A 27,204-nucleotide genomic window follows, 5' to 3' on the forward strand; every position below is an offset into this window, starting at 1 on the left:
AGTGGCCGTGGCCACTTTTACAAAAACAGATATCCATCTTGAACAGAATGAGATCATTTCTCCAAACTCGGTACACCTATGTATGGGCTCGGTCTGTGGTCACGTGAAAAAGGCGTCTGGCCACTTGGTGGCGCTGTAAAATAAATAATAAAAAAAAGGAAAACAGCTATAGCTAGCTACGCAACAGTCAGTCCGATTGACTTGAAAACTGGCACGCGGTATCTTTGTACAAGGTGCCTCGATTGTCTTCGAGCACATCTTGAAAAACATGTCCGCTGTTGGCCAATGAAGTTCGAGCGGCTGTCAGAACTTTGCCTCTAGGACCACCGCTGTCAATCAAACAGTTCGGTAAATATTGGAAATTATTAATTTAAAAACCTACTTTCGCAAAAATAGTCCAAGGTTTTTGGCTCAACCTCGATAACTATTAAAAAGCTTTAAGTCTGCTATATTTCCTTAGTAAATTGCCTGTATAGGGGTTATGCGCAACATACTTCCGGGTTCTACAAAACAGATATAACTACTTCCGGTCGTCAGCTACTGAGGTAAACACAGCGTAGGAATGGCGACCTTTTATAGCCGGTGTTTACAGGAGCTACCCATTCTATCCATTTCAGATGTACATCGTATTGCCAAACGGACTTCCAGAGCCCCGAGTACTCCGTTAGATAAAGGATTTAAGTTTTTACGCCTCCTCATTTATTCATGATTATGAAGGTATGTAAGTTAGTATATGTAGCTTTTGCTAATGGCACCCGATGTAGAGTTAGCTAACTATCAGTAAGTTAGTTTAGACTTGTATGCTATCATAGTAGTTTAACCTTTTATATTTGCTTGCAGACGATTAAAACAATCAAATGAAGACTGCATTTTATTTTTTTATATAAATTTTTTTTTCTGATACTTAAGCATTCGTGACATTTTAATTAAAATAGAAATAAGAATTGTATTCTAAAAAAGCGAAAAATAAGTTACCTCAGAGATCACCTACTGCTGCAGATGCATACGGTAGTGCTAACCGGAAATGCTTATACCTGTTTTCCGGTGCGAACGTTGGGCGTCCCGCATAACCCCTATTGGCTGTAAATTATGTTTTACAACTATGATGATCCAAGTGGCTAATTGCTAAATAAATACATTTTACAAATGTGCTTAAAGGCCTTAATGTGCTTGAACCCCGATAATTGCTGCTAGCAGCTATACTATTTATAACTGTATTTTTATTGTGTGAGTCCGTTGACTGTCACCAGACCGTTAAAATTTGAACCATAAGGGCGGGAACCAACTTCTGGGCTGTAACTAAAAATAACTCAACGACGTAAAAAATGACCCAACAAATTTTTATATAACCCAATATGTGGTTGGGGTAATAAAAAAACACACCATTGTTTTTTTAACCAGTTCGTCTGCAAATGTGTTTGTCTTCAGTATTCAGATAACAAGGGTTTTTAGATCCTGAGTGATAACATCTGTGAAGGCTGCCCAAACTTTTGACCCAGAAACAGGTGTCATTTACCTTCTTTTTCCCCTTGCAGTGGCAGCACACCCTCCACAGGTACTTGAGAGTCCTCCACAGCAGGATGATGAAGAGACCCCCAAAGAAAGTGACCATGGAGGAGGCGAGGAAAGCCCACCACATCCGCTGGCCGTTCACAGGGTCACAGGGCACGTCGGAGGTGTACGGGATGATCACATCCATCTTCCGAACCGAGGACGGACCCGCTTTTGAATGCTCGATTGGATAGGTCATTACTGTGGAGAGCTGCTTCTCATCACCGTCGTTATCTTCATCTTCTTCAGTGGGGAGCATCGAGCGTCTTTCTGTTGATTTCAGCGCCCCACACCTGATGATCAGCCATGTTGGTCAGGGCGGACACCCCGCGAGTGTGCCCGTGTGCGCGCACTCTCCTCCCGCTCCGCTCTCCGCTCTCGCCCGCTCTTCGGTTCTCCACGCAACCACTAACGCGCAGTTGAAAAGTCGTCCTCAAAACGCACTACTCCTCTAAAAGCGTCGGTGCGTCTTTAAACGAGGTCGTGCTGGGGATATTTAATCATGATAAAAAATATTTAAAAAAACATTCCCACGATTTAAAGCCTGCGTGACCGTCTAACGCTGATCTCCCGTGCGCTTTCTGATGATGGACAGACTGCGGTCTAATCACCTCGCGCTCATTCGGTAACGTGTTGCGTTCAGCTCCGGTCTATTCATCCGGCGAGTTCAGGGCAGATTTACAGGTACCGGAGTCCGGAGGGCGGAGTCAGTCGGTCTGATGCCCGTCAAAACGTCTCCAAAACCCAGCGAATAGTCCTAACATCCATCAGTCGCTCCTATTTTACAGACATCTGTCGAGCTTCAAAAAAAATATCATCTATTGTCGTGGGCGAATTATGTGAGGGGGTGGGCGCTTAAATACTGGCTAAATATTCAAAACGCTTCAGTCACCATAAAAAGTACGATTTCAAGTTAGTCAGAGCGCTAAATTGGCACGAGCGAAGCGCTTTAGCCCGAGAACGTAACCATGGCAACAGTGTTATGACGAGTGGTGTATCGAGAAGAAGAAAAAACATGCAAATCTGCTCTCATTGTTTATCAAATTATTATTCACGTACACAACACAAATGTAATCACAAAACATTGCGCTTTAGTTTAAAATGTATTTAACATAGTTAATTAAACATTTGTGATGCGCGAGACCAACTGAAAAAGTAGCGCGAAAGTTATTAATTCACGCACTGTATACAGTACCGATCAAAAGTTTGGAAATATTACTATTTTTAATGTTTTTGAGATAAGTCTCTTATGCTCATCAAGCCTGCATTTATTTGATCAGGAAAAAAAACTGTGCTATTGTGAAATATTACAATTTAAAATAATGGTTTTCTATTTGAATATACTTTATATTTCATGATTTATTCCTGTGATCAAAGCTGAATGTTCAGCATCATTACTCCAGTCTTCAGTGTCACATGATCCTTCAGAAATCAGTATAATATGATGATTTATTATCAATGTTGGAAACAGTTGTGTTGCTTTATTTAACTTTTTTCGGGATTCATTAGGATATTTAAAACAGAAAATTTTTGTACCAATACACACTACCGTTCAAAAGTTTGATCTTTTCTAACAATATAAATATTTACTATCACTTTTTATCAATTTAACATCCTTGTTGAATAAAAGTATTAATTTCTTTAAAAAAAAAAAGAAAGAAAACAAATTTCTGACCCCAAACTTTTGACCGGTACTGTATACACACACACACACTTTTAAAATCACTTTTCCCCCATTTTTTATATTGAAATGTGGCATAATGGTACATTTCTATGCCTTTAAAATTAAGAGCATTGACAAGTTTGTCAATCAATAATCAGTTGTTTTTCATTGTTAACGTCATTCATATTGCCCCCCCCCCCCCCCTCCCCTCCCCTCCCCTCCCCTCCCCACCCTCCCCACCCTCATAACCACAGCATGGTATTTTCGAGGATAGTGTGGTTATTGATTAACATAGTAAAGGTTTCACATCATAAAAACATGATGAATTATTGCACACCACCAGACCTTCATGCGTTATATTGTTTAACATATATCTTAAATGTATTACTTTTCAGATTTTATTCCATATATGCCCATCATTGAAGAGTTTCTCCATCTGAATCCACACACTTCTAGCAAAAATAAAGCAAAATCAGGAATCTGTTGAAAAAAAAACACCTAATATTCCACACAAGGACGCAAATACATTTACAAAAGCTCACTGGAAAAGTTACTAAAAATAAAAGTGAGATTTGAAAATAAAAATTCCTTTAAGCCACATTTGCATCAGCATGAGCTGTTTTGCATGAAAACAAATAATCTTCATTCTGCCATCTGATATTTTCATCGTCCAGAAATAACATTTCACCTGATATTTGATGTTTATATAACCCTCATGATGACGATCACACTGAAGGAGGATATGACGCCATCTGGTGACTCCTCACAGGAACTTCAAACCATATTATCCCATATATGAAAACACCACAGATTCCTATAAAATTTTAAATTCCTTATAGTCCCAGGTTTTCCATGACGTCTCCATGAACTGAAAACATACAGACTCAAATTGCTAAAAGAAGAAATTACATTTAAACAGCAGTGCTTAATTTAGACTTTATTAATGTAACAATTACAAAAATCATGTTTTTGTCATAGGATTCTTTAATGTGGCAGTACCAATGTGTTATACAATTATAAAACATAATGGAAAACTATTTTAAATGGAATTACGTGGGTTTGTTTCCAGCTACAAACACAGACACCAGAGTTATGATGATGAACATGACGTGATGTTGAAGCAGCTAAACCAGGCGACTCGTTTCATTGGTCATCGGGGGGGTCAGAAAGGAAGTGATGTCACTGTGGCTAAGGTAAACAGGAAGGCTAGTGTAGTACCAAAGCTCTGAGTTTCACTACAGAGAGGATTAACTAACTATTCCTGAACGAGGATTGCTCAATCTCGCGTCTGGGATTAATAAAGTAGTTTGTGTCCACCTTTCCATTGAACTCAAGTGCAAAATACAGGCGAAGCAGAGGAAACCCTTTGGCACATGTGTTTCTGAAGAGGATACAAGCACTATCAAGCCTACAAAACACATTTAAATTAGAGTTAAAAAAACGAACCGGACAGTAAAAATAATCAGAGCATATAGTAAAAATGATCATGCAGCAGATTATTGCATCGCTCATTTAAATAATAAAAAAAAGTACACGTACAAGAAAATGAAATAAAGAAACTGCTACATTGAAGTTTAAAGGAATGGTTCACCCGAAAACGCCTGTCGTTTCAAAGTTCCCGCTGCTCTTTTCCATGCAATGTAGACGAACGCTGTCGAACATCACAAACTCGTGCACTGTCTCCTGATTCATGACAGCTTTGAGTGAGAAAACCCCTTTCAAACGCATTATTTTATGATGCTTCTGCGCTGTTCTGAGGATTTCCAGCGCGTCCGCGATCAGCGTGTGCAAACATCCCGCTAAACATCTGCACTGACAGGTGAACGAATCCTTTAACACAGCGATCAGAAAACACACCTAACAGTCAGTATTTTTAACCGTAAAGTTGAGCGTCCGTGTCGAACTAGCTTGGATCAGACAGATGCATGAAGTTAAACGTTCAAGTAACATGTAACAACTCTGTAAACATGAAGAACTACATGAAAGCCCTCATAAATTAGTGTTACCACAGAGAAAACATGATATTGCTGCTCGCTCACGTCGCAAACGACACTTAACTGGTGTGATCGTCGCCTGAGAGTTTGTTCAGGGCTGGGCCAGAACTAATAAACAGCCATATTTACAGAAAATTACAAAATGAGCATTCTGCGAGTGATGATGCAAACTAATCCTCCAATCAGATGACCAAATAATATATAATATTAAACGCTTAATCTTGAATGAGAGCCCAGCCCTACAGCAGTGGAGTGTTGAACCAGTGTGAGATTGCAGTTATTGTGAAAGATGTGTGTGTTTCTGCCTTTCTTCACGTGCTCCCGTCAGGAATCCACAGGACTTTGTTCTGCTCCTGGTCCACGATGGCCATGATCTGAGTGCATATGTTGGACAGACTGCCGGCCTGGACGACACCTGCATCAGAACAGCACCAACACAAGTCACACACTGACACGTCGTCGTCACATGTGCGTCAAACGTGGAAATGTGTGTGTGTGTGTGTCTCAGACCTGTGAAGTATTTGCTGTAGTCTTGTTCGATCCTCTGCGCCGACTCAAACTGCTCTTTGGAATGTTTTTGTGACACTTTGTCCCGCAGATACACAGGGTCTTTCTGCTCCCTGAGTCAACAACACACACACACACACACACTGAGTACAGGCACACAACTATTGTCAAACCGCACACTAGTCAAATGCATTTGAAAGCACAGCTGATGATTTCTATAGGGTTCGTGCAGATTCGGTCAAATGAAATTCAAGGACTTTTCAAGCACTACTTTTGTGGATTTCAAGGACTTCAATCAGAACTTAAACAATATCTTTATTATTATTTTTATTTTTTTATTCAAATTACATATATGGGTCATTCTACAGAATTGGTGCAAACTGCTGTCCCACAACCAAAAAACACATTTAAAAAGCATTTAAGTAATCACATTTTAGATGCTTACAAAGATCCTTCTATTATCTATTGAATCCCACAATAATATTTCAAATATCAGTAAGCTTAATATATATAAAACCATCATTTATTGGGTACTTTCAATTGGGAGGTGGCTATCCCGAACCCTAACGCCTAAATTTCAACTTGTGAAAATGATATTGAAATGTTTATTTTTGTCCATTGGCGTTTTTAAAAATATATTTTTGTTTTCTTTTAAAAAGTGAAGTTAAAAAACAACAACATTTATTTTATTTTTATATGATATATGATTAACTTCATGCCTTTTATGAAGAAAAATTGGATTCAAAATACAACAAATCTTATAAATTACACTTGAAATATTGTTAAAATTGTAATTGTTATTGATTTACCTGTGAAAACCTTTTTTTTTTTAAATAGCAAAAAGGTAAATGCAAACAAAATATTAATAGGTCAATATAAGCCTTCTTATTTATTATTGTGTTTCGGTAGTGACAAATTTGGGGAGAGGAAAAATATTTCCAAAACTTTCTGAAAATACAATATGATAATTAACTGTGCAATTACTAGAAATGTCTACCTTGGATATTATACAATTTGCATACATACAAAATTTGTGGAAAAAGACATTTTTCTCAAGACGTTTCCAACTCTGACTTTGAACCAATTCTGTAGAATGGCCCATATATGGTATCTGACGTTTCACTTCATAGAGATCAATCCATTGACCAGCGCTCAGGAATGGGAAATCCCCGTAAACATTGAAAGGATATTGAAACTGATTGTTTTCCATGAACATATGATTGACCTGAAGAATGAAAGTTGTATTATATACTCATCATAAACTTAATATCATGCTCATAGCTCTATATCTCAGACGGACTGCAGCGTTCATTTTGAAACGATTATATTTTCTCGAAAGAAATTCAAGCTCCTCTTCAGAAATATGGCTGTTTTCAAGGATTTCCCAGGACTTACATTTCAAAAAGACAAATTCAAGCACATTAAGCACCGTGTACGAACCCTGCTAGGAGTCGCTATTGCAGTAATCAATGATTCATTGAGCTCAGTGTGGCTTTAGTAGAGCGACTCATCAGACTGATTCGTTTTCATAAAGAACCGACTCGATAGAGTCATGCGATAAAGAATCAGACATTGTGTTGTCAATGCAATATAAAGATGCAATATTACTGAATGTGACGAGATACATTAATACTGCATAACCAGAGGAAAAACAGCCGTTCAGGATGAATTAGAGATGAGCATTTGTCCAGCAAGCATCTAAAGGCAGACGTGACGTCACTTACTTGATCTGCTTGGCGTTTCTGTACCGTACGAATATGACGATGGGGTAAATGTTCACGACGTGCAGGCGCTCGATGGCGTGAGGAGCGATGTCCAGCAGACAGTGACACTCCTGAGAGACAGAGAGACAGCGTGACCTCAGCAGAGAGACGGTGAACAATGACATTTATGATATTACTATATACTATATCTATTTTACTGTAACATTATATTTATTCTATTTTTATAATATATTGTAGAGAGAGAGAGAATAAAAATATTATTAATAATTAACTATATACTACATGCATTACAGCTACATTAATGTTTCATTGTACCACATTACATATATACACACACATTTATTATATTGTGGATGTACACATATTGTATATATAGTAAATATTTATTTTAACGAATAAAATTTGGGCTGTCAAACAATTAATCGCATCCAAAATAAAAGTTTGTGTTTGCATAATATATGTGTGTGTATGGAGTATAATTATTTTCTATATATAAATACACACACATGCATATATATATTTAAGAAAAATGTGTTATTTATATATAAAATATTTATATATAATATAAATTATATATACACAGTATATACATGCAAATATTTCTTAAATATATACATGCATGTGTGTGTATTTATATATAGAAAATAATTATACACCGTACACACACATATATTATGTAAACACAAACTTTTATTTTGGATGCGATTAATCGCGATTAATCGTTTGACAGCCCTAAATAAAATAAAATTTTAAAGAATTGGTTTAGAACCATTAAGATTTTTTTGGTATTGAAACAATGATTTAATGACGAATTTCCTCATTTTTTACTGTTTTGTTACATTTGTCATTTATATATATTTATTAATTTATCAGATACTTTTCATGCAATGTATTCATTTATTCTTCTTAACGTTTCCAGATGTTTGAATTTTGAGTTTTCTCATTAGAGGGGATTCTCCTTTTAAATTAAATTAGTCACTACTTTTACATTAGTCCATAATACGCTTCTTTGTCTTTAAGCAAAACATAACATATTGCTGAAATCAGTTCAGATTGAGACGGACTGAAACCCGACAGGACCCGAGTCTGAGGTCTCTCTCACCTTCTCTGTGATCTCTTTAATGGAGGCCACAGTGGTGACGTCGAAGTGTCCGCTCCTGCGCCTGTAATCGATGAAGAGACAGTCTTTGACGCCGCGCTCAATGGCCTGCTGGGTCGCCTTCATCCCCTCTGAACAAAGCCAAGAGAATATGATGAAGCGGCAAACGTGAGAACTCAGTCCTGCTAAAGATGCGGTGAGTGTTTTAAAGGGGTCATGACATTACATTGTGTTTTGATCTTTGACATACAACAGGTCTTTGTACCATAGAAAAATATCCGGCAAGTTTCTTAGCTTTCTTTCAAGCTCCAAAAACGGCTTGTTTGGATACTGTGGGATTTGTGTGTCTGTATGGTTTATTTTAATGGCATCCCAAAGCAGGTTGGAGGACTATATGTTTGTTCGGAGCATTTGACAGTGTTGTAAACGAGGCACAGTTTGATGACGGATAAAGCAGCGACTGTAGTGGATCTGACAGAAGCTGCATCACTAACCATAAGGAAATGATTTCATAATGCTTTGTCTGTAAATGATGGCTTTATGTGGATAATGTTATCAAAACACTTACTCGCTTGCAATAGCGAGTCGCCATTGATCCCGTTTCCCATCTAATGACTTTAGCCAATCAGAACAGTGCCCGTTTTTTTACTGACACGCCTTAAAAAAAACAATCGTTTCAGACAAGAGGGTTGAAAATGATTGTTTTTCTATATACAGTACCAGTCAAAAGTTTGGAAACATTACTATTTTTAATGTTTTTGAAAGAAGTCTCTTATGCTCATCAAGCCTGCAGTTAAAAAAAAAAAAAAAAAAAAAAAAACAGTAATATTATGAAATATTATTACAATTTAAAATAATGGTTCTCTTTTTTAATATACTTTAAAATGTAATTTATTTTTGTGATGCAAAGCTGAATTTTCATCAGCAAGTACTCCAGTCTTTGGTGTCTTATGATCCTTCAGAAATCATTCTAATATGATGATTTATGATCAATGTTGGAAACAGTTGTGCTGCTTAATATTTTTTTTATAACCTGAGATACTTTTTTCAGGATTATTTGATGAATAAAAAGTTAAAAAGAACTGTATTTATTTAGAATAGAAATCTTTTATAACAATATACACTACCGTTCAAAAGTTTGGGAACAATAACTATTTTCTTTTAAGAAATTAGTACTTTAATTCAACAAGGATGCGTTAAATTGATAAAAGGTGATGGTAACGATTTATATTGTTAGAAATGTTTTTATTTTGAATAAATGCTGTTTTTATGAATAAATGCTGTTAACGTTTTACTCATCAATGAATCCTGAAAAAAGTATTCCAAAAAAATATATTAAACAGCACAACTGTTTCCATCATTGATAATAACTGAGTATCAAATCATCATATTAGAGTGATTTCTGAAGGATCATAAGACACCAGACTGGAGTACTTGCTGATGAAAATTCAGCTTTGCATCACAAAAATAAATTACATTTTAAATAGTGGTGGGCCGTTATCGGCGTTAACGCGCTGCGTTAACGCGAGACTCTTATCGCGCGATAAAAAAAATATCGCCGTTAATCTATTCTCCAAGTTGGGTTGGGAACGTTGGGAGCTGGCTCAAGCTACACAAGCTATGATGACGCAATCTACCCGCGGCCGCGAGGAACACCCGGCTGCAACGCATCATATTAGTCGTCATCTTAAGTAAACACGGCTGAAAGTGAAAGCTGGTGTAAAAGATCCGTGCAACATCCATTATTTGGACTTGGTTTGTATTTAAGCCGTCCGACGTAGACTGTGTGGTGTAACAGTTCGGTAAGTAAACACACGACTAATCCGTTCTACCACCTCAAATTCAAAACGAAACATATCACTGAATACCAGCGCGCGCGTATTATTCCCAATAAATCTTAGTGAGTGGTGTAGCACATAATCTCTTTTTATTAAAAGCGCCCGATTTTAAGAATCGTTGTTGTGTTTCTTTTTAACTGAAAAGACATCAGTTAGACAATATTCTAATTTTAAATTTGGGGTTTCATAAGCTCCAAGCCATAATAAACATTAGACCTACTTAAGTCTCTGCAGCTAGTGTACTTAAATTTTATTTATCTGCAAAATTATGTTGTATACTTACAGTTTTGCACAATATATGTTCTCAAAACTACATACACCCTTTCAAAAAAAATAAAAATAAATAAAAACATTTAGCAGTTGTTTAGCAGGGTCTGTGTAACCTGTTCTGAAATGGTTTTATTATAATATCGTTATCGCAAGAGGCTGCAATGTATATCACAATATGGATTTTAGGCCATATCGCCCATCCCTAATTGATAGCCTATAGTAGTTGATAATAACATAGGCCTACCTAATGTTGCCTACGGACGGTAACAGTACAGTAGTAAACTTTTACAGTCTATGAGTAGAACAGCTTTCTCAAGCAGTTTGTGATGCATTTTGGAAACAGGAGATGAGCCCCTGGTCTAATGCGCCACCTGGCTTGAGAAACCCGTTCTCAAAGACTTACTTTTATAGTCATTATTTGGGTAGCACACATATTCTGTAGCCTGGGTGCCAGCCCGAACCCCGCCCACAATATTTTTTGGTCGGGAAGTTCGGTCTGGACTCGCTCCGTTGAGGAGCTATTATGCCCGAACAAAAATTGTTCGGACCAATCAAATTGTCAGGGCGGGCTTTATACGATGATGGACAGATGAGCAACGGTAACGTAATCACCTACGTCACCAAAGAGTGCTTGATTTGAATTAGTTTACAACAAAGACGAGTGCAGCTGGAGAATTGAGATTTCACGAGTTCACATTTACAAATAAGTCAGATAGAATAAATGCTTATAGCCTATAAGATTTCACGAGTTCACACAAATAAGTCAGATAGACTAAATGCGTATATGACGTGCTGTCCGAGGGCTGTGGGCTCGGTAGCCATACTCCCCCCGTATTCCTGGTTGTGAGTGAGAGAACAAGACCAGAGTGAGGATTCGGGGTGGTGGAGGGATGCTGAAAAACTGTCAAGGAGTGTTAGGTAAGTTGACAGAGTGAATATGCTTCCTCATGCTGATATAGGTTAACGTTAGACATGGTATTGTTTGATGACAAGTTGATATTGGATTGATTATTTGTACGTGCTCCTCCCGAACTTTGTTTATGAAACATCATGTGTAGATTCCGCCATCGCGTCTGTTATAGAAGATATCCACAGCGCATTCATTTTAAAAGAGGAACAGAGAGCCGCGACATTTTGTTGGTTGAAAATATGAATGAAGAACATGCGTCATTTACTCCGTTGCTCTGATTGGTTGTAGGTCTATCCAATTGAGTGCAGAGGTTTTTTTTTTCCTGGTTCGGTTGATACACGCCCTATAATCAAATCTCTATGGAGCAGTCTCAGACTCACATTCTGACTAGAATATGAGTATGACGAAGTCAGGCTACATATTCTGAATGCCTTCGGCAGAATTCAAATGAGCCATTTTAATCTAGATTAATCTAGATTAATTTCAAAATTAATCTAGATTAATCTAGATTAAAAAAATTAATCTATGCCCACCTCTAATTTTAAAATATATTAAAAAAGAGAACCATTATTTTAAATTGTAATAATATTTCATAATATTACCGTTTTTTTTTTGTTTGTTTGTTTGTTTGTTTGTTTTTAACTGCAGGCCTGATGAGCATAAGAGACTTCTTTCAAAAACATTAAAAATAGTATTATTTCCAAACTTTTGACTGGTACTGTATATATTTGCTTTTGTGCAAAAAACTTTATTAACATTATAAGTGAACCTCAAGGAACATATTAAAATGATTTAAAATAAAATCTATGTCATGACCTCTTTAAATTGACATTACGTGTCAGATGCGAGTAGATCTCACCAGGTAAACAGCGGCAGTATTTCCCAGGAGCCTCTCTGAGCAGCATGTCTTTGATTGGCTCAACAAGAGGCCCCAGTATCAACACCGGCCTGCGATTGGCCGATTCCACTTTCTGCACGCGCTGATAGGCCGGACTTACACAGTCTGAACACACACCATCACATAAAATGAGAAATGAAGTTTTGAAACGTGAAGTTTTAGCGCTACAGAGCTACATGTGTCGTTGCTCACCCTCCATGAACAGCACTGAGTCTGTGCTGACGGTGTCTAACGCAGGAGCATCACGGGCGTCTTTAGAGCTGCTGCGTTTGTGTTTGAGTTTACGCCGAAAGAACGACCGGCGCGCCGCGGCTGAGAGCGTTTTACCGGAACCGCTCTCGTCCTTACCGTCTGTGATGCTGTACCGCCGCTGGGAGTCTTGATCCATCCTACACACACACACACACATATCTTATAAGATGCATACACGCTTTATCATGTGCACTGAAGTTTTTAAAGTCCCCCTGTGGAGAAAATCCAGCTTTTACTGTAGTTTATGTGTCTATGTGGTGTTTTTAATATGCTTAAACCATGTGTAAATTCATAAGTCGACAGCATTGCTGAGTATTTCCTCCTTAAAACTGCAGTGAACCAAAGACAGTCTCAAAAACACGCTTTGAAATCGCTGGTGTTTCTGACGTCACAAACTACCTTGTAACCAATCAGATCAACGTGTGATCGTCAACCAGTGGATCTCTGAGCTGAGTGAGTGAGTGGAGGCGGGGCTCATTTGCATATTCATAGAGCCACGCATACTAAATGAGGCAAGGGTGTCGAGTTACATTCAAGCTATTTTAAGGCATGAAGGCATTTAAATATGTAATTTTGGTGATCAAAGATGAGTTTTAAGGGATAAACTACAGGGGGGCTATTAAAGAAAATGTTTACTTTGTATGATGATACTTTGTAAAATGTAAACTTTTCATGTTTAATTATGAATTAAAAAAACTGTTACAGTTTAATTATTACATGAATATCACATGAAGACCTACATGCACTTGCTGGGCACATGCCCGCGCATCAGTTTCTGTGCATTCTCGTCCAGTTGCCATGCCAACCAGTAGCCGAAATTCCCCCTGGGCAGTGTGTCGTCCACGTAGAGAATATCATCCTTCTTGAAACTCAACTCCTGCTCTAAATCACCAACATGGTCAAATAAAGCCCTGAAAGACAAACAGATGAAGAGTAAGAATATGCAAAGCATAATGCAACCATATAGAAGATATAATGTATATATAAATATTTTTGACAATATTCAGTAAATATTTACCTATTTGCTCTGATTGTTTTCAGTCAGAGGAACAAACAGTTATTGTGGTCAGTAAATATTTATATGTGGCAGGTAGGGTTATTATCATTCACTAAAAATAATACATGTGCGGATTTCACAATGTGGCCTTTATGAAACTTAATGTTTAAATTAATTTATTGTTCAAAGGAAACGGTCTGATCATAAACCACATGATTAACCCAGACAGGGTCATGAAGAAAATAAATAAATATGCAAACATTTTCTAAGAAGGACAAAATTATTGTGCAGTTTAATGTCATCATACACAAATATCTGACCCCAAAATGCAACAAGTGACCAATCAGAATCAAGGATGACTGATTCTATATTCCATTTAAAGCTTCAGTCCGTTACCTGATGTAAAAACCATCTCCTGGTGCGTCTTTGACCCTCCTGAAGTGTTCGGGTCGGTTCTGGACTCTGAGGACGACGTTCTCCGCGGGTTTCAGGATCTCCAGGTACACCTCCTCAGCGGTCTTATTCTTCAGACTTACTGAGTTACACTGCAAACAGGAAATGACATCACAACAGGGAACTGTATTGTAGCGGCAGTCTAGTGACCAAAAATCAGTGGTATGAAATTTTTCAAAAATATACCAGTTTTACTGTATATGACGGTATTATTATTTTCAAGCTTGACTGGGTGTTAACTACATTTTCTACTGATCGAGAGAGGAAATGCTGCAGTAGATTGACTTAGAATGCACTATTTTACTGTCACGAGTGAATATTGTGGAAAGATTCCACACTATTATTAATACAGGTTTGCAAGGCTGTTTACAGAGAGGTGCAGTAATAGTGGTGCTCATAAACACTGCTTTATCAGGCTAATTATCAGAGATTAAATGAAAATAACATCGAAACTTTTAAAAAGTCAGTAGGGGTGTGACGGTTATAACCGTGAGACCGACGGTTATAGTTGAACACCGTCATTAGAACTCTATAACCGGCAAAACCGTGTCATTAAAATATTTTTTACAAAAAATTTTTATCATAGAGAATGTTTAAATACTAATTAAAAACAATTGTTAACAGTCTGTGTCATTAATGGTCTACGTCGTTTCCAACTGTATTCGATTCTTTGCCAAGTAGCCTACCAATGCAAGTTTTGTTTTGTAAATCGTCAGACATGATTTTTACCACTTCATTAAGTTTTGCTTTGCAGAAAGCCTTTCTTTAAAGTGAATATCGTTTTGTACAAATTTTATCTTAATTTTAATAAATGTTTCATCAACCAATTGCATGTAGGCTATTTAATAAATAAAAAGCAGATATAGCAGACAATATAATAACCGTGACATTGAGGCGCCAACGCGCCGCGTTCACTTGCATTTTATTGTTAAAAGCCTTTCTTTAAAACGAATTTCGTTTTGTACAAATTGTACCTTAATTTTAATAAATGTTTCATCAACCAATTGCATGTATTTAATAAATAAAAAGCAGATATAGCAGACAATATAATAACCGGCGCACCACTTGCATTGCATTGTGAACTAGAGCGCATCTCATCGTAAAAGAATGAAACTCAGCGTAGGCCTATGTTACGAACCGTCACATTTGACTCACGTCATAACCGTCATCACCAGTACTCATGTTTATTCAACGATGTCAAAGCCTTTTGGAAAATCTATTTGTGGCGGACAGTGTTGATGTTGTGAACCAATGTATGGGAAACACTAAAATAATTTGACAGTTATCAATTATAGTTTAACCTCTCCATCTTCACCGTCACGTTCAGTAACACACACAGCTGAGCATCAACACAGTGCAACAGTGAAAAGACCCTCTCAAACAGTGTCGCGCCGCGCCCTGATCGTTGTTCTAGCGACATACGGTATTGCGGTATATAAAAAATGTATATCATAACAAAATAAACACCAGTATTCGGTATGAACCGGTATACCGCCCAGCACTAAGGCCAGCTCAGATGTGTGTGATGTCTCTTCCGTACCTCCAGTATCAGGTCTCCAGGCTGCAGGCCGTCGGCTCCTCGAGCAGGACCGTCCTCTTCCACGCCCTCAACAAACACCCCGGTCAGGTTTCCTCCACAGATCTTCAACCCCGGGTCCACCTGAGTCTTCCTCAGCACCACCTGCCTCGGCTCCGCATGTTTCCTGCCCTCACTCCGATCCCTGGCCAATCACAGAGCAGACGGCGCAGTTAAACCAATCAGAGCAGTGGACGTGTTCACAGCATAGACTGTAAAAAAAGATGGACGACGCTCCTTCACTCTCTTCCATTGGGGAAAAGTGAAGCCGCCAAAGTCCTAATATGGCGCTGACATCTTGCACAGATTGGGGACCTGATTCTGCGCATTAGTGAACGTGAAGTGGAGTCGCGATATCAAGGTCACGCCCTCACTCTCACACACACACACGAACGTGAAGTGGAGTCGCGATATCAAAGTCACGCCCTCACTCACTCACACACACACACACAAACGTGGAGTCCCGATATCAAGGTCCCGCCCTCACTCTCACACACACACACACGAACGTGAAGTGGAGTCGCGATATCAAAGTCACGCCCTCACTCACACACACACGAACGTGGAGTCGCATAATCAAGGTCCCGCCCTCACTCACACACACACACACGTGAAGTGGCATCCCAATATTAAGGTCCCGCCCTCACTCTGTGTGAAATAAACAGTTATGGACATGTAGAAGCTCTAATTAAAGCTGAAGCTCCAATCTCCTCCCGAAAATCCCCCAAAAAAGTCAGTTGGTGCCTCAGTGACTTAGTTTAGAGAAGCTGTCAATCACAGCTGTCAATCATGACGTCACATTCCCGTTTTTATAGCATCAAATAACTAAGACCAAACTTATACGAACACTTAAACTTACATCAGCGTGGTAAAAACTACCTAAAATGACAGAAAACATCTTTGAAAAAAATTGATATGATCGTTTAATGTTTAATGTATTTGATCATGTCCCAATTAGACTTCATGGGGAGGGCGGGGCTTATGAGCTATACTGGGACCAGCCACCAGGGGGCGATCGAGACGCTTTGGCTTCACTTTTCAGCACTTGTGCAGCACACTTGGTTCACACTCATGACAGCGATAGAAAAATAATGCGTTATACCTGTCGGCGCTGCGAGGGCTGGATGTGGGCGTGGCCTGTTTGGAGGGCGGAGTCACGGTGCCCTCGTCCTGTTCGCTGAGCGTCTCGGGGGTCCCGGGTGTGGAGTGAGAGCTTATGGACGACTCCATCCGGGAGCTGAGAGCATTGGTTGACATGTAGAAGTTTTAATCAATTCAATTCAATTCACTTTTATTTGTATAGCTAGCAAAAAATTCATTAATTTAAACAATGTAATAATTACAGGCAGAAACAATGAGCTCATTGAAGTAATGAATATTATGCCATGACTACTTTCAAAACTCCTGCTAAACAGCTGAGGATTGGGCAATATGATCAAAATATTCAACCCTGTAATACAGCCCAGTACCGTATTGCTCAGAATATAAGACGACCCACCTTTTTCAAGATGTACCTTTTGGAAAAAGGTTTTTTGGAGACCAAATCTTATGTTTCATAAAGAAAATTATTTTATTTGGAAATAACATTAAATTTTTGTATTGAAAGTATGGTAAACACTGGAAAAATGTACCAACGATCACATTTAAAAATGACATACCATAAAAATAACCTGTAGTCCATCTGAATTAGGCCTATATAACAACTAGGCTATCCATCTAATAGTGAAAACCATGTAGCTACCAAAACATCATCAACAGTAGAAGTGAAATTTGGGTACTGTCTTAACGTTTTAAAGGAGAACTTGGTAACTTTTTTAACTTAATAAAACTGTCTAGAAATCATTTGGATGGTTAAACAACCTATTCTGGTGATATTGATGACTTTCCCTGCCCCCCCCAGCGTTCCCAGGTGGAAAACCAACCTTGCAACTTGGGGACTACCGTCCCGGTAAGACAGAAATTGGAAGTCTCGTGAGAAGCGAGAACGAGAATGAGAACGAGCGCGAAACACGAATTGCTTTACGGCAATTCGACATAAACACACACGCATGTATGATGTATTACCAGATTACCCACCTCGGTAGACATAGCTCCACACGATACAGTTGGCTTGCTCCGATCATAACAAACGCACATGAGCAGCGGTAGAGAGGGGGAGGAGGCCGCCGCAAGTGAGTTTTTTACGTCCGTGTTGTGAAATATACGCCCCCCCACAGCTGTAGGGGGAGCTCGTGGGGAAAACATGCGACAACAAAAGGGAAAATCAGCGAAGAAGTGACTAGAGTTCGCTAGAGTTGCCGAGTTCTCCTTTAAAATCACGCACAGGGGAAGTTTGGTCCAGTCCACGAGGCACGTAAACATGACAGTCAGGCGGCTCTTAGACGGTAAGGTTTTAAGACTGTAAGGTTTTAAGACTGTCTTTTTGCGCTCGTAATCTTCTAACAACACACTGCATTTCTTGGCACACTCGTTTTACGCGTATTTGGCGCCACCTATTGTTGCGGGTGTATTATTGAAATGTAAAAGTCTAGACCCCATAAGAAAAGCCCGTTTTTTGTTTTTTTTTCAGATGTATATCTAAGAAAAAAACATCGTCTTATATTTGGAACAATACGGTATATAGCAAATCAACTGCTTGATTGCTTGTATCACAAAATGTAAACTATATTATCGCCCAGCTCTAATCTGCTAAATTCAACTATAAGGCATGAAGATATTAATATTAGTAACAAGCTTTTCTGTAAAGCTGCTTTGAAACCATATAGTGGAAAGCGCTATACAAATAAATTTGTCTTGCCATGTCAGGATTGTGAAGCACCAGAGAGTCACATGTGTTGTGTGTGTGTGTGTGTACCTAGAGCGAGAGTGATTGCCCAGTTGGTACATGTGTGGGTTGTACTGTGCCAGTATGGTGATGATGTCACACTGCTGCCCAATGATGAGTCTCGCCTGCTGCTCCGTGGCGTTCCTGAGATTAATGCCGTTAAACTAAAGAGAGACAAAAGGAGAGATTCGCATGTCTTCCATTTAAAAGGAAGCTCTTTATTTCTATGCGTTTTCTAACCCACCTCGAGCAGCTGATCTCCAAACTCCAGGTGGTGCTGTTGAGCGATGCTGCCCCCCGTTACCTTGGAAACAAAAATCCCGCCATTCTCCCCGCCCACGATAGAGATGCCCAGAGGCTCCGCCCCTTTGGGGATAGTGACACATCGTGGCTCTTCTATGTACGGCCTGAAACGCCAAAACACACAATATGGGCTTCAACAACCAACAAAACCAAAAAAATCTAATCTATATTCTGCCAAACAGAAAATAATTTTGACTGGTTCTTAGTGTATAAAAAGCTAGACATGATTTCAAAGCGATTAAAACGTCTGCCAAAAGTAAGAGTAAATGCAAACTTATATTATTAATATTAAGCTCTATTAGGGTGTGCTATACATTACGTGCAAAAAATGGTTAGTATAAAAACATTACATTCTAAACAAAAAACAACTGCTTGCCACAGATTTAAGGTTAAAATCACTCAATAAAAAACTTGTTACTGCTCTCATAAAATATAATTACATGCATTACATGTAGCATTTTAGACATACATTTAACATAGCAAGATGTAAGTTATGCTTGTCCCGCAGAAGCTCAATCTGTGCATGTTCAGGTGTGCGTTTTCTACATAGAAATGTGCTTTTCACAAATATGTGATTAATCGCTAATAATAATAATAATTATTTTCATTATCAATTCTTATCAGTTTTATTGATCATTTGTCACAGATGTTTTCGGTTGAGCACTCCTTTAAATAGCATGCATTTAAAGAGACATGGCATGGCATAGAAAGAAAAGCAAATCGCATCAGATAAATTCACTTGAACAGCAAAAACTGAGCTGAAACATGGTTTGTTTGTTGGTTTTTGTGTTCTCACTGCGTGGTGGACAAACCTCAGGATCCGTAAAGACGCAAACCACGATCTCTGAGCTCGAGAAAGCTTCAGGTTAGACCTGTTACGCAACGCACATCTGGAGCAGGAGGAAGAGAAAGGAGAGAAATGGGGCAGAAGAACAGACAGACTAGAAAGGAGTCAAGCAGAACTGAGATAAATATAGACAGAGAGAGGAAGACAGGATGAAGAGGAGCAGAACGGCCCCGTGACAGGCTGTAAGATGAGGACAAAAGCAACACATTTACTCTCCCTCGTGTTTTTATAGACCTGTGTGATATTGTTACTTAAAGGGTATTTCACCGCTGGAAAGATGAATGTGTATTTAAATTGGGTCATTTATGTAGTAGAAATGTGAAATTATTTGAGAAGTTGGTGCCTTCTAGACTGAGAAAAGCCAGAAAATGTATTTTTGGCTCATGTGGATGAAAGACTACAACTCCCAGAATGCACTTGCTTCGCTGCCCTACGAGGATGGTAACCCCTACTACTCTGCTCTCTCCACAGAACAAGAGCCTGTTAGCTTAGCTTCCAAAAAAAAGATGGCTGGCACTATGTGTAGATTCTGTGAGTGAGATCCCTCTATGGGCGGGTTGAGAACATGTGGGACGAGCGCCTCCTACTGGCTGGAGTCTCTCGCCTCTGGCCAAAAAATCCTCCGATGACGCAAAATGACGATTTTTGCGTCATAGGAGGATTTTTTCCAGACAAAAAATACATAAATCTCTCATATCAGGGGGACATGAGGGAGGGAAGCACGGACATTCAAAAATACTACAGGTTTTCTACTGATACAAAGCTTAATGCTAAATGCTGAAGTATCCCTTTCAGTGAAACTTAAAACAGCTTAAAGAGCTTCTGTGAATGGGTATGAAGTGAATAACAACTTACATTTTTAAGTCTGTTTCTAACATATATCGATCATAAGACTTCAGTAGACGTCATGTGGACTATTGTTATGATGCTTTTATGTCCTTTTTGTACTTACTATGAATCGTTGTATTGAAAAAAATGTATGTGAGATTTTTCTGAGGGTGAGTAAATGACAGAACATTAATTTTTAAGATATTTCTAATTCTACCTGTCCCTTCTCCTGTCTATTGGCACAGGGCTGACTGACAGCCTGGTGTGGGCGGAGATGGAGCCCTGTGATTGGCTGCTGGTGAAGGAGGCGGCGTCCAGAGGAGAAAGGGGCGGAGTTACGAGACTTGGGCTGCTGCAGTCAGAGTGAGATAGTGATCCTGAAACACAACAGCAAAATAACTTCACAAAGTCCTTAATGTTTTGATTTGTACTATTATGTGTACATCCATCCATGCAACAGCACAGGAAGTGTGTTGAGTACATGTAATGTTACCTCTATCAGAGCCGTGAACGGATCGAGCGTAGCGAGGGGTGGAGGGAATCTTAATGCGCTGCTCGCGGTACTGGGACAAACCTACACACACAAACACAATCATAATCACTATCAGTTACATTCATCCACAATTACATCATCAACTGTTATTGACCACAGACATGAGATGACCAATCACAGACTGCATATTTTAGACAGTGATTGTCAATCTCAGATGTTTGATCAATCAATAAAGATTTTATATTTCCAATTATGATTTGAAATTATCAACATGTGTGCAAACTTATGACGGTGCAAAAGGTGACAAACCTTCAGGTGCATGCTAATAATAAGCACTATTACTATTATTAAAAAAAATATTTTGTTAAATTATACAAACTAAACCAATAAAGAAATAATTTTATATAATATAACAATACTATAGTACTAATAAAAAAAACAGTATTTATTATTAATAATAACATTAATAATAATAATAATAATAATAATAATAATAATAATAATGTGTTGTTTTGTAAAATAAAATATTATTATTTAAATGTTATTATTATAAAAAATTAAACTATTAAGAAATATATTACATTAATACTATTGTACTGTAAAATAAAAAGAGGATTAATATTAATAATAATAATAATAATAATAATAATGTCGTCGTTGTTTGCTAAAATAAACCGTATTATTTTCCAAATATAATTTTATTACATTACAAAAATTAACTAATAAATAAATATATTAATATAGTAATAATACTATTGTACAAAATAGAATGCTTAATAATAATAATAATAATAATAATAAACAAAATAAATAATGCTTATAATAAACATTTTACTTTATTAAACAACATTAAACACCATAGCTGTCTTGATTTTTTTGCTTTTAAATGTTAAGCTTTAACTTTGGCTGAGAAATACAAGAAGACCTTAAAGCTTCTCTATTGTTGCCAAGTGTCAATAACTGCAGTCCACGTGTTATTCTCACTACAGAACCTGACAAAAGATGAGGTCACATGAGAGAGAAGTGTGTGTTACACACCCAGTCTGGCGCTGGAGGGCAGGGAGTTGGTGTTGTGCTGTCCTGAGCCGCGCGAGCTGTCGAAGAGTTCACCAGAGCACTTGTGGTTGAGATCCACACTCCATCGGCCCTGGTGCTGCGGACTGAGGTCGAGAACACACAGAGGTTCACCGTCTCACATCAGAACAGACATACATCAGGGAGTGTGTGTGTGTGTGTGTGTGTGTGTGGGCTTGTTTATCTGTACTTGTGAGGACCAAAAAACTAGAGATTCCCTACTTTGTGAGAACTTTTTGCTGGTCCTCACAAGGAAAATTGATTAATAAACATAATAAAATGTGTGTTTTTGAAAATGTAAAAATGCAGAAAGTTTTGTGTGATGGGTAAGTTTAGGGCTCAGGTTAGTGTGTGTGAGTGTGTGTGTGAGTGTGTTTGTGTGTGATAGGTTGAGGGATCGGGTTAGTGTGTGATGGGTAGGTTTAGGGGTCGGGTTAGTGTGTGTGTGTGTGTGTGTGTGTGTGTGATGGGTAGGTTTAGGGGTCGGGTTAGTGTATGTGTGCGTGTGTGTGTGTGAGATGGGTAGGTTTAGGGGTCGGGTTAGCGTGTGTGTGTGTGTGTGTGTCTGTGTGTGTGTGTGTGCGATGGGTAGGTTTAGGGGTCAGGTTAGTGTGTGTGTGTGTGTGTGTGAGAGAGATGGGTAGGTTTAGGGGTCGGGTTAGCGTGTGTGTGTGTGTGTGTGTGATGGGTAGGTTTAGGGGTCGGGTTAGTGTGTGTGTGTGTGTTTGCGCGCGCGCGTGTGTGTTGGGTAGGGTTAGGGGTCGGGTGTGGGTGTGTGTGTGTGTGTGTGTGTGTGTGTGTGTGTGTGTGTATGTGTGTGTGTGTGTGTGTGTGTGTGTGTGTGTGCGCGCGCGTGTGTGAGATGGGTAGGTTTAGGGGTCGGGTTAGTGTGTGTGTGTGTGTGTGTGTGTGTGCGCGCGCGTGTGTGAGATGGGTAGGTTTAGGGGTCGGGTTAGTGTGTGTGTGTGTGTGTGTGTGTGTGTGTGTGTGTGTGTGTGTGTGTGTGTGTGTGTGTGTGTGCGCGCGCGTGTGTGTGTGTGTGAGATGGGTAGGTTTAGGGGTCGGGTTAGCGTGTGTGTGTGTGTGTGTGTGTGATGGGTAGGTTTAGGGGTCGGGTTAGTGTGTGTGTGTGTGTGTGTGTGTGTGTGTGTGTGTGTGTGTGTGTGTGTGTGTGAGAGATGGGTAGGTTTAGGGGTCGGGTTAGCGGTGTGTGTGTGTGTGTGTGTGTGTGTGTGTGTGTGTGTGAGATGGGTAGGTTTAGGGGTCGGGTTAGCGTGTGTGTGTGTGTGTGTGTGTGTGTGTGTGTGTGTGTGTGTGTGTGTGTGTGTGTGTGTGTGTGTGTGTGTGTGTGTGTGTGTGATGGGTAGGTTTAGGGGTCGGGTTGGTGTAAGGGGACAGAATATACAGTTCGGACAGTATAAAAACCATTACGTCTATGGAGAGTCCCCACAAAGATAGTGAACCAGATGTGTGTGTGTGTGTGTGTACCTGACTTGAGTGTATGTGTGTGCTGGAACTGAAGGAGGGTTAGTGGTTTTGACACAGTGACTCCAGGCCGTGTACACTGGGTTCCTCATGACTGCGGTGACAGCTGGGTAGGGAGACAGAGTCCTGGGAGTGGTGTCTAGACACACAAACACACAAATAAATGTTTTTGACATCACTCAGCGTGAACATTTAATCTTTTCATTTAAGACTCAACGGATGGCTTTAAATGAACACGGTTGTGCAGGCGTTTCTGGTGTCAAACTCACGTGCTTGTGCAGGGGAGAAGCCTGAACTATGACGATTGGAGCGGAAAGGAGAGAACCGAACCAGATCCACAGGCTCAGGAGAATGTTCCTCATGAGAGAAGCTCTGCAGGAGAGAAAAAGGATGAGGAATCATGGGATAAACCCTGTGCTGATTAGAGAGTGGCACAGGCGTGTTAAACCTGACATTTGAAACGGAACAGTTTATACAAGGTTATATTTTAAAAACAAAAAATTGCATTTCTGTTTATTGTTAAGTATCATATTTGATATATCAGGGCCCAAACTGAGCAAAAATAAGCAATTAACTGCAGATGCTGATATTTATATAGTCAAAAAGTGATGAAATTCTGATTCTTGTAATATAATTCACTGAGAGCTTTATAACAGAACAGATACTTACATAAAATGCATATAAATATCAATATCTGCCAATGATATTTTAGTAAGATGATACTTAAATGCTGAGTTTTATGAACAAAGCTCTGTAGTTTTAAAACATATAATGCAATGCAATACAATGATTGAGAGATGAACAAATAAACCTTCCTCAAAATCCTGATGATCATATTTGATACTCATTTGAATTCTTCTATATCTGGATAATCCAGTAAAGCTCAGCTGCTTAATTTCAGTAAGTGTTCATCTTGAAATATTACTAATAATATAAAAGTTATTCTCATGTTTACTTTATAAAAACCAGTGCAGATTTGACAGCAGAAAGACACGTGAAGCACGAGCTGAAGGAGGACGTCTGTACAATCACACTAAAAGGACTTTTACTTGATGAAAAAGTCGAAACTATTAATCAGACGACAGAAGGATTGTGTGGGTCAGTAATGGTTTGATCATTTAGAGGCCTTAGAAACGTGCATATTAAAGGGGTCATATAATGGTACATGCACTTTTACAAGTTGATTGTACTGAAATGTGTGTTGGCAGTGCCTATACACAACCATCATAAAATGATAAAAATCCATCCAGTGTTTTTTTTAAATCTCCTTATATGTTTTCCCCCATCTCAAATCAAGCCGTTCGACCATGTGACGTCACAAAATCGACGCCCCTCCCACGATTGTTGATTGACAGCAGCGTTTCAACACAGACCCGCCCTCGCTCGTGAGCGACCTGTCAATCAAAGTCCGCACAGACCACTGTCTATGAGCAGAATGGCGTCTAAGCGATTGTGGTGTTCTGTTCTTGGGTGTAATAATGAACACAGCATCATGTTGATGTTCCTAAAGCCGAACCGCTGAAGACGCAGTGGCTGAGTTTGTTTTCAAAGGGAATATTCCCCACGATCAACGTCAATGCTTTCATGTTTGCGCGAATCATTTCACACACCAGACTGCTTTACAAACGAGGGTCAGTATAAAGCTGGTTTTGCTAAGAAGCTGCTCCTGAAAAAAGGATTGGTACCAACTATTCGTGTTCCTGCTGCACCTCCAGAAGAACTGTGTGACGTTTTATTAACCTTTATATTAATATATATCGAATCTAATTTAAAGAATTTATTTAAAGAATCATATTAGCTTGTACAAAAATAGCATTATATGACCCCTTTAAATATGCTCCAGTAGTGTTTATGAGGCGCAGCACCTGTGGAAAGGGCATCTTCAGGGGCGTGAGGCTCCGGCGTTGAGCGGGTGCAGAGTTCGGTCTTCCTCTCCTCAGCTCCGGCTCATCTGCGCCCTGTCCACACACTTCCCCCGACCCCTGTCTCTGAACAACATTCCCATTGCGGTCTCGATTATCAAAGTCAGGTGTGGATTTGTCTGTGGGCGTGGTCTGAATGGGCGTGGCCGGGGGTGAGCCGGTGGTTATGGTCGAATCAGAGGCGGAGCTTCCCTGCGGTTTGTGTTTGAACTTGAAGGAGTCGCTGCGTTTGGGCGGGTCGGGCGGCATCTGTGGCGACCCCTCGGTCCACGAGCTCTGCGGGGAATGTTTCTGGGACAAACTGAGGTAGTCCAGCTTGGACGGCGTCTCCGGCCGTTTAAACATGTCTGCGTCAAATATCGACTTCCGCTTCTTTGGGGTCTTAAAGATAGAGAGCGGCGGGATGCTGTCAGCAGTCGTCATAGCAACCGCTACCATTTTCGGCCACGTGCCGCCGCTTTGCTTCCGCCTCTCCTGACCCATCTCTACGGTGATGCAGTCGCCGGGGGAAACGGGGTGAAAGGTGAGGGGTCGTTTAGAGTTGGGATGCAGGCAGATCTCGTGATACGGGTCTGAGCGATACAGAGAGCCACGCTGCGCGCGCTCGCTCTCGACGTCACGTGTCGGGCTGTACGTGTCTTTATGGGTGGAGTGGTTGCTGGTGGGCTGCTTCCTGCAGGGCCGCAGGTGATCTGCCGACTTCCCGTTTGAGTTCCTTTCACAGTCACGCTGACTCTCAGCGATGCTCTGACCCGACAGACTCTGTGGGAAAAACTGGGATAAAGAGAAAAAACTGTAAAACATTAAACACTAGGGGTGTAACGATACCCTCATATCACGATACTGAACTGCGATACTCCAAGACATATGATAAAATGTACTGTTGATTAAAATGCTAAATTTGATATTACATTGTGTGTGTAAATGAATATTGATGATTCTGAAGCTGAAAACAGAATTATTTTAGACGAATAAGCTTTCACTCTGTCACTGACTAGATATATTTAAAATAATGTAGGCCACTTTTTACTGGTAACATCAGACATTTGACATTATCAGGACCCACAAATATTCCCCCATTGCATTATTATACATTATATTCAACATTATATATAGCATAATGTAGTACTGACACTAAAATTCTGAAAACTTGAATTTTTTCCCCTCACACAGTCATTTTTATTTTGGGTGAACTAAACAATACATATTGTCACTATCCACAATATATATTGTTGCATTTTTGTATTATGATATATTGTTACACCCTTATTAAACACTTCAGGAAAAGAGTAAGCTGATTGAATTTCTCACATAGAAAAGGACATAAATAATGATCAATAATAATCTCACCTTCAGGAGGGAAAGAGAAAGCGAATCTCTGCAGCTCCGCAGGAGATTCTCACATTCACTCACTGATTTATTATCCAGTGAAATTCCGTTAATCTGTCAGAGAAAATTAAACAACCTTAGAACAATCACAACAGATATGCTCAATATACATGCCTGTGTTTACTCTAATGAGCCAGGATACATGCAAATGAACCTCTGCTCCATCTACCAATCAGAGCTTCACGATTTTATGCAGGGCTCGACAACGAGGACTGCCAGATGGCCAAGAGATGACAGAACTGTCACGGTCCCGATCGGGCCGATCATTGTCTTTAATGTTTATCATTTGCACGTGTTTTTAAGCCTT

General features: G+C 39.4%; 2 protein-coding genes across 10 annotated transcripts in view; both read right to left on the reverse strand.

The window, feature by feature from the left end:
• Positions 1 to 2,494, reverse strand: part of kcnma1b (potassium large conductance calcium-activated channel, subfamily M, alpha member 1b) — a 99,850-nt gene extending 97,356 nt beyond the window's left edge. For 4 of the 8 annotated variants that reach the window (XM_079851166.1, XM_079851164.1, XM_079851162.1 and 1 more), the window contains exon 1: positions 1,517 to 2,492. In XM_079851166.1, the coding sequence (XP_079707292.1) occupies positions 1,517 to 1,810 (294 nt within the window). In that variant the 5' untranslated portion in view covers positions 1,811 to 2,492. Of the gene's footprint in view, positions 1 to 1,516 lie in introns of all 8 variants that reach the window. The other 4 variants (XM_079851165.1, XM_079851163.1, XM_079851159.1 and 1 more) reach the window with 3 other exon arrangements.
• A 1,686-nt stretch (positions 2,495 to 4,180) lies between these two features.
• dlg5b.1 (discs, large homolog 5b, tandem duplicate 1) overlaps positions 4,181 to 27,204 on the reverse strand; it is a 46,782-nt gene continuing 23,758 nt past the window's right edge. The window contains exons 15-34 of one of the 2 annotated variants that reach the window (XM_079851156.1): positions 26,859 to 26,951; positions 25,452 to 26,282; positions 23,856 to 23,958; positions 23,590 to 23,725; positions 22,066 to 22,187; positions 21,028 to 21,108; positions 20,752 to 20,911; positions 19,672 to 19,749; positions 18,801 to 18,963; positions 18,587 to 18,720; positions 16,835 to 16,969; positions 15,697 to 15,877; positions 14,100 to 14,248; positions 13,447 to 13,617; positions 12,647 to 12,843; positions 12,416 to 12,559; positions 8,542 to 8,669; positions 7,440 to 7,549; positions 5,719 to 5,828; positions 4,181 to 5,623 (exon numbers count right to left, since the gene is read on the reverse strand). In XM_079851156.1, coding sequence (XP_079707282.1) covers positions 5,520 to 5,623; positions 5,719 to 5,828; positions 7,440 to 7,549; positions 8,542 to 8,669; positions 12,416 to 12,559; positions 12,647 to 12,843; positions 13,447 to 13,617; positions 14,100 to 14,248; positions 15,697 to 15,877; positions 16,835 to 16,969; positions 18,587 to 18,720; positions 18,801 to 18,963; positions 19,672 to 19,749; positions 20,752 to 20,911; positions 21,028 to 21,108; positions 22,066 to 22,187; positions 23,590 to 23,725; positions 23,856 to 23,958; positions 25,452 to 26,282; positions 26,859 to 26,951 — 3,330 coding nt within the window. In that variant the 3' untranslated portion in view covers positions 4,181 to 5,519. The remainder of the gene's footprint in view (positions 5,624 to 5,718; positions 5,829 to 7,439; positions 7,550 to 8,541; positions 8,670 to 12,415; positions 12,560 to 12,646; positions 12,844 to 13,446; positions 13,618 to 14,099; positions 14,249 to 15,696; positions 15,878 to 16,834; positions 16,970 to 18,586; positions 18,721 to 18,800; positions 18,964 to 19,671; positions 19,750 to 20,751; positions 20,912 to 21,027; positions 21,109 to 22,065; positions 22,188 to 23,589; positions 23,726 to 23,855; positions 23,959 to 25,451; positions 26,283 to 26,858; positions 26,952 to 27,204) is intronic. The other variant, XM_079851157.1, reaches the window with a different exon arrangement.

This window comes from Squalius cephalus, assembly GCF_949319135.1.
Source record: "Squalius cephalus genome assembly, chromosome: 19".
NCBI classification, from domain to species: Eukaryota; Metazoa; Chordata; class Actinopteri; order Cypriniformes; family Leuciscidae; genus Squalius; species Squalius cephalus.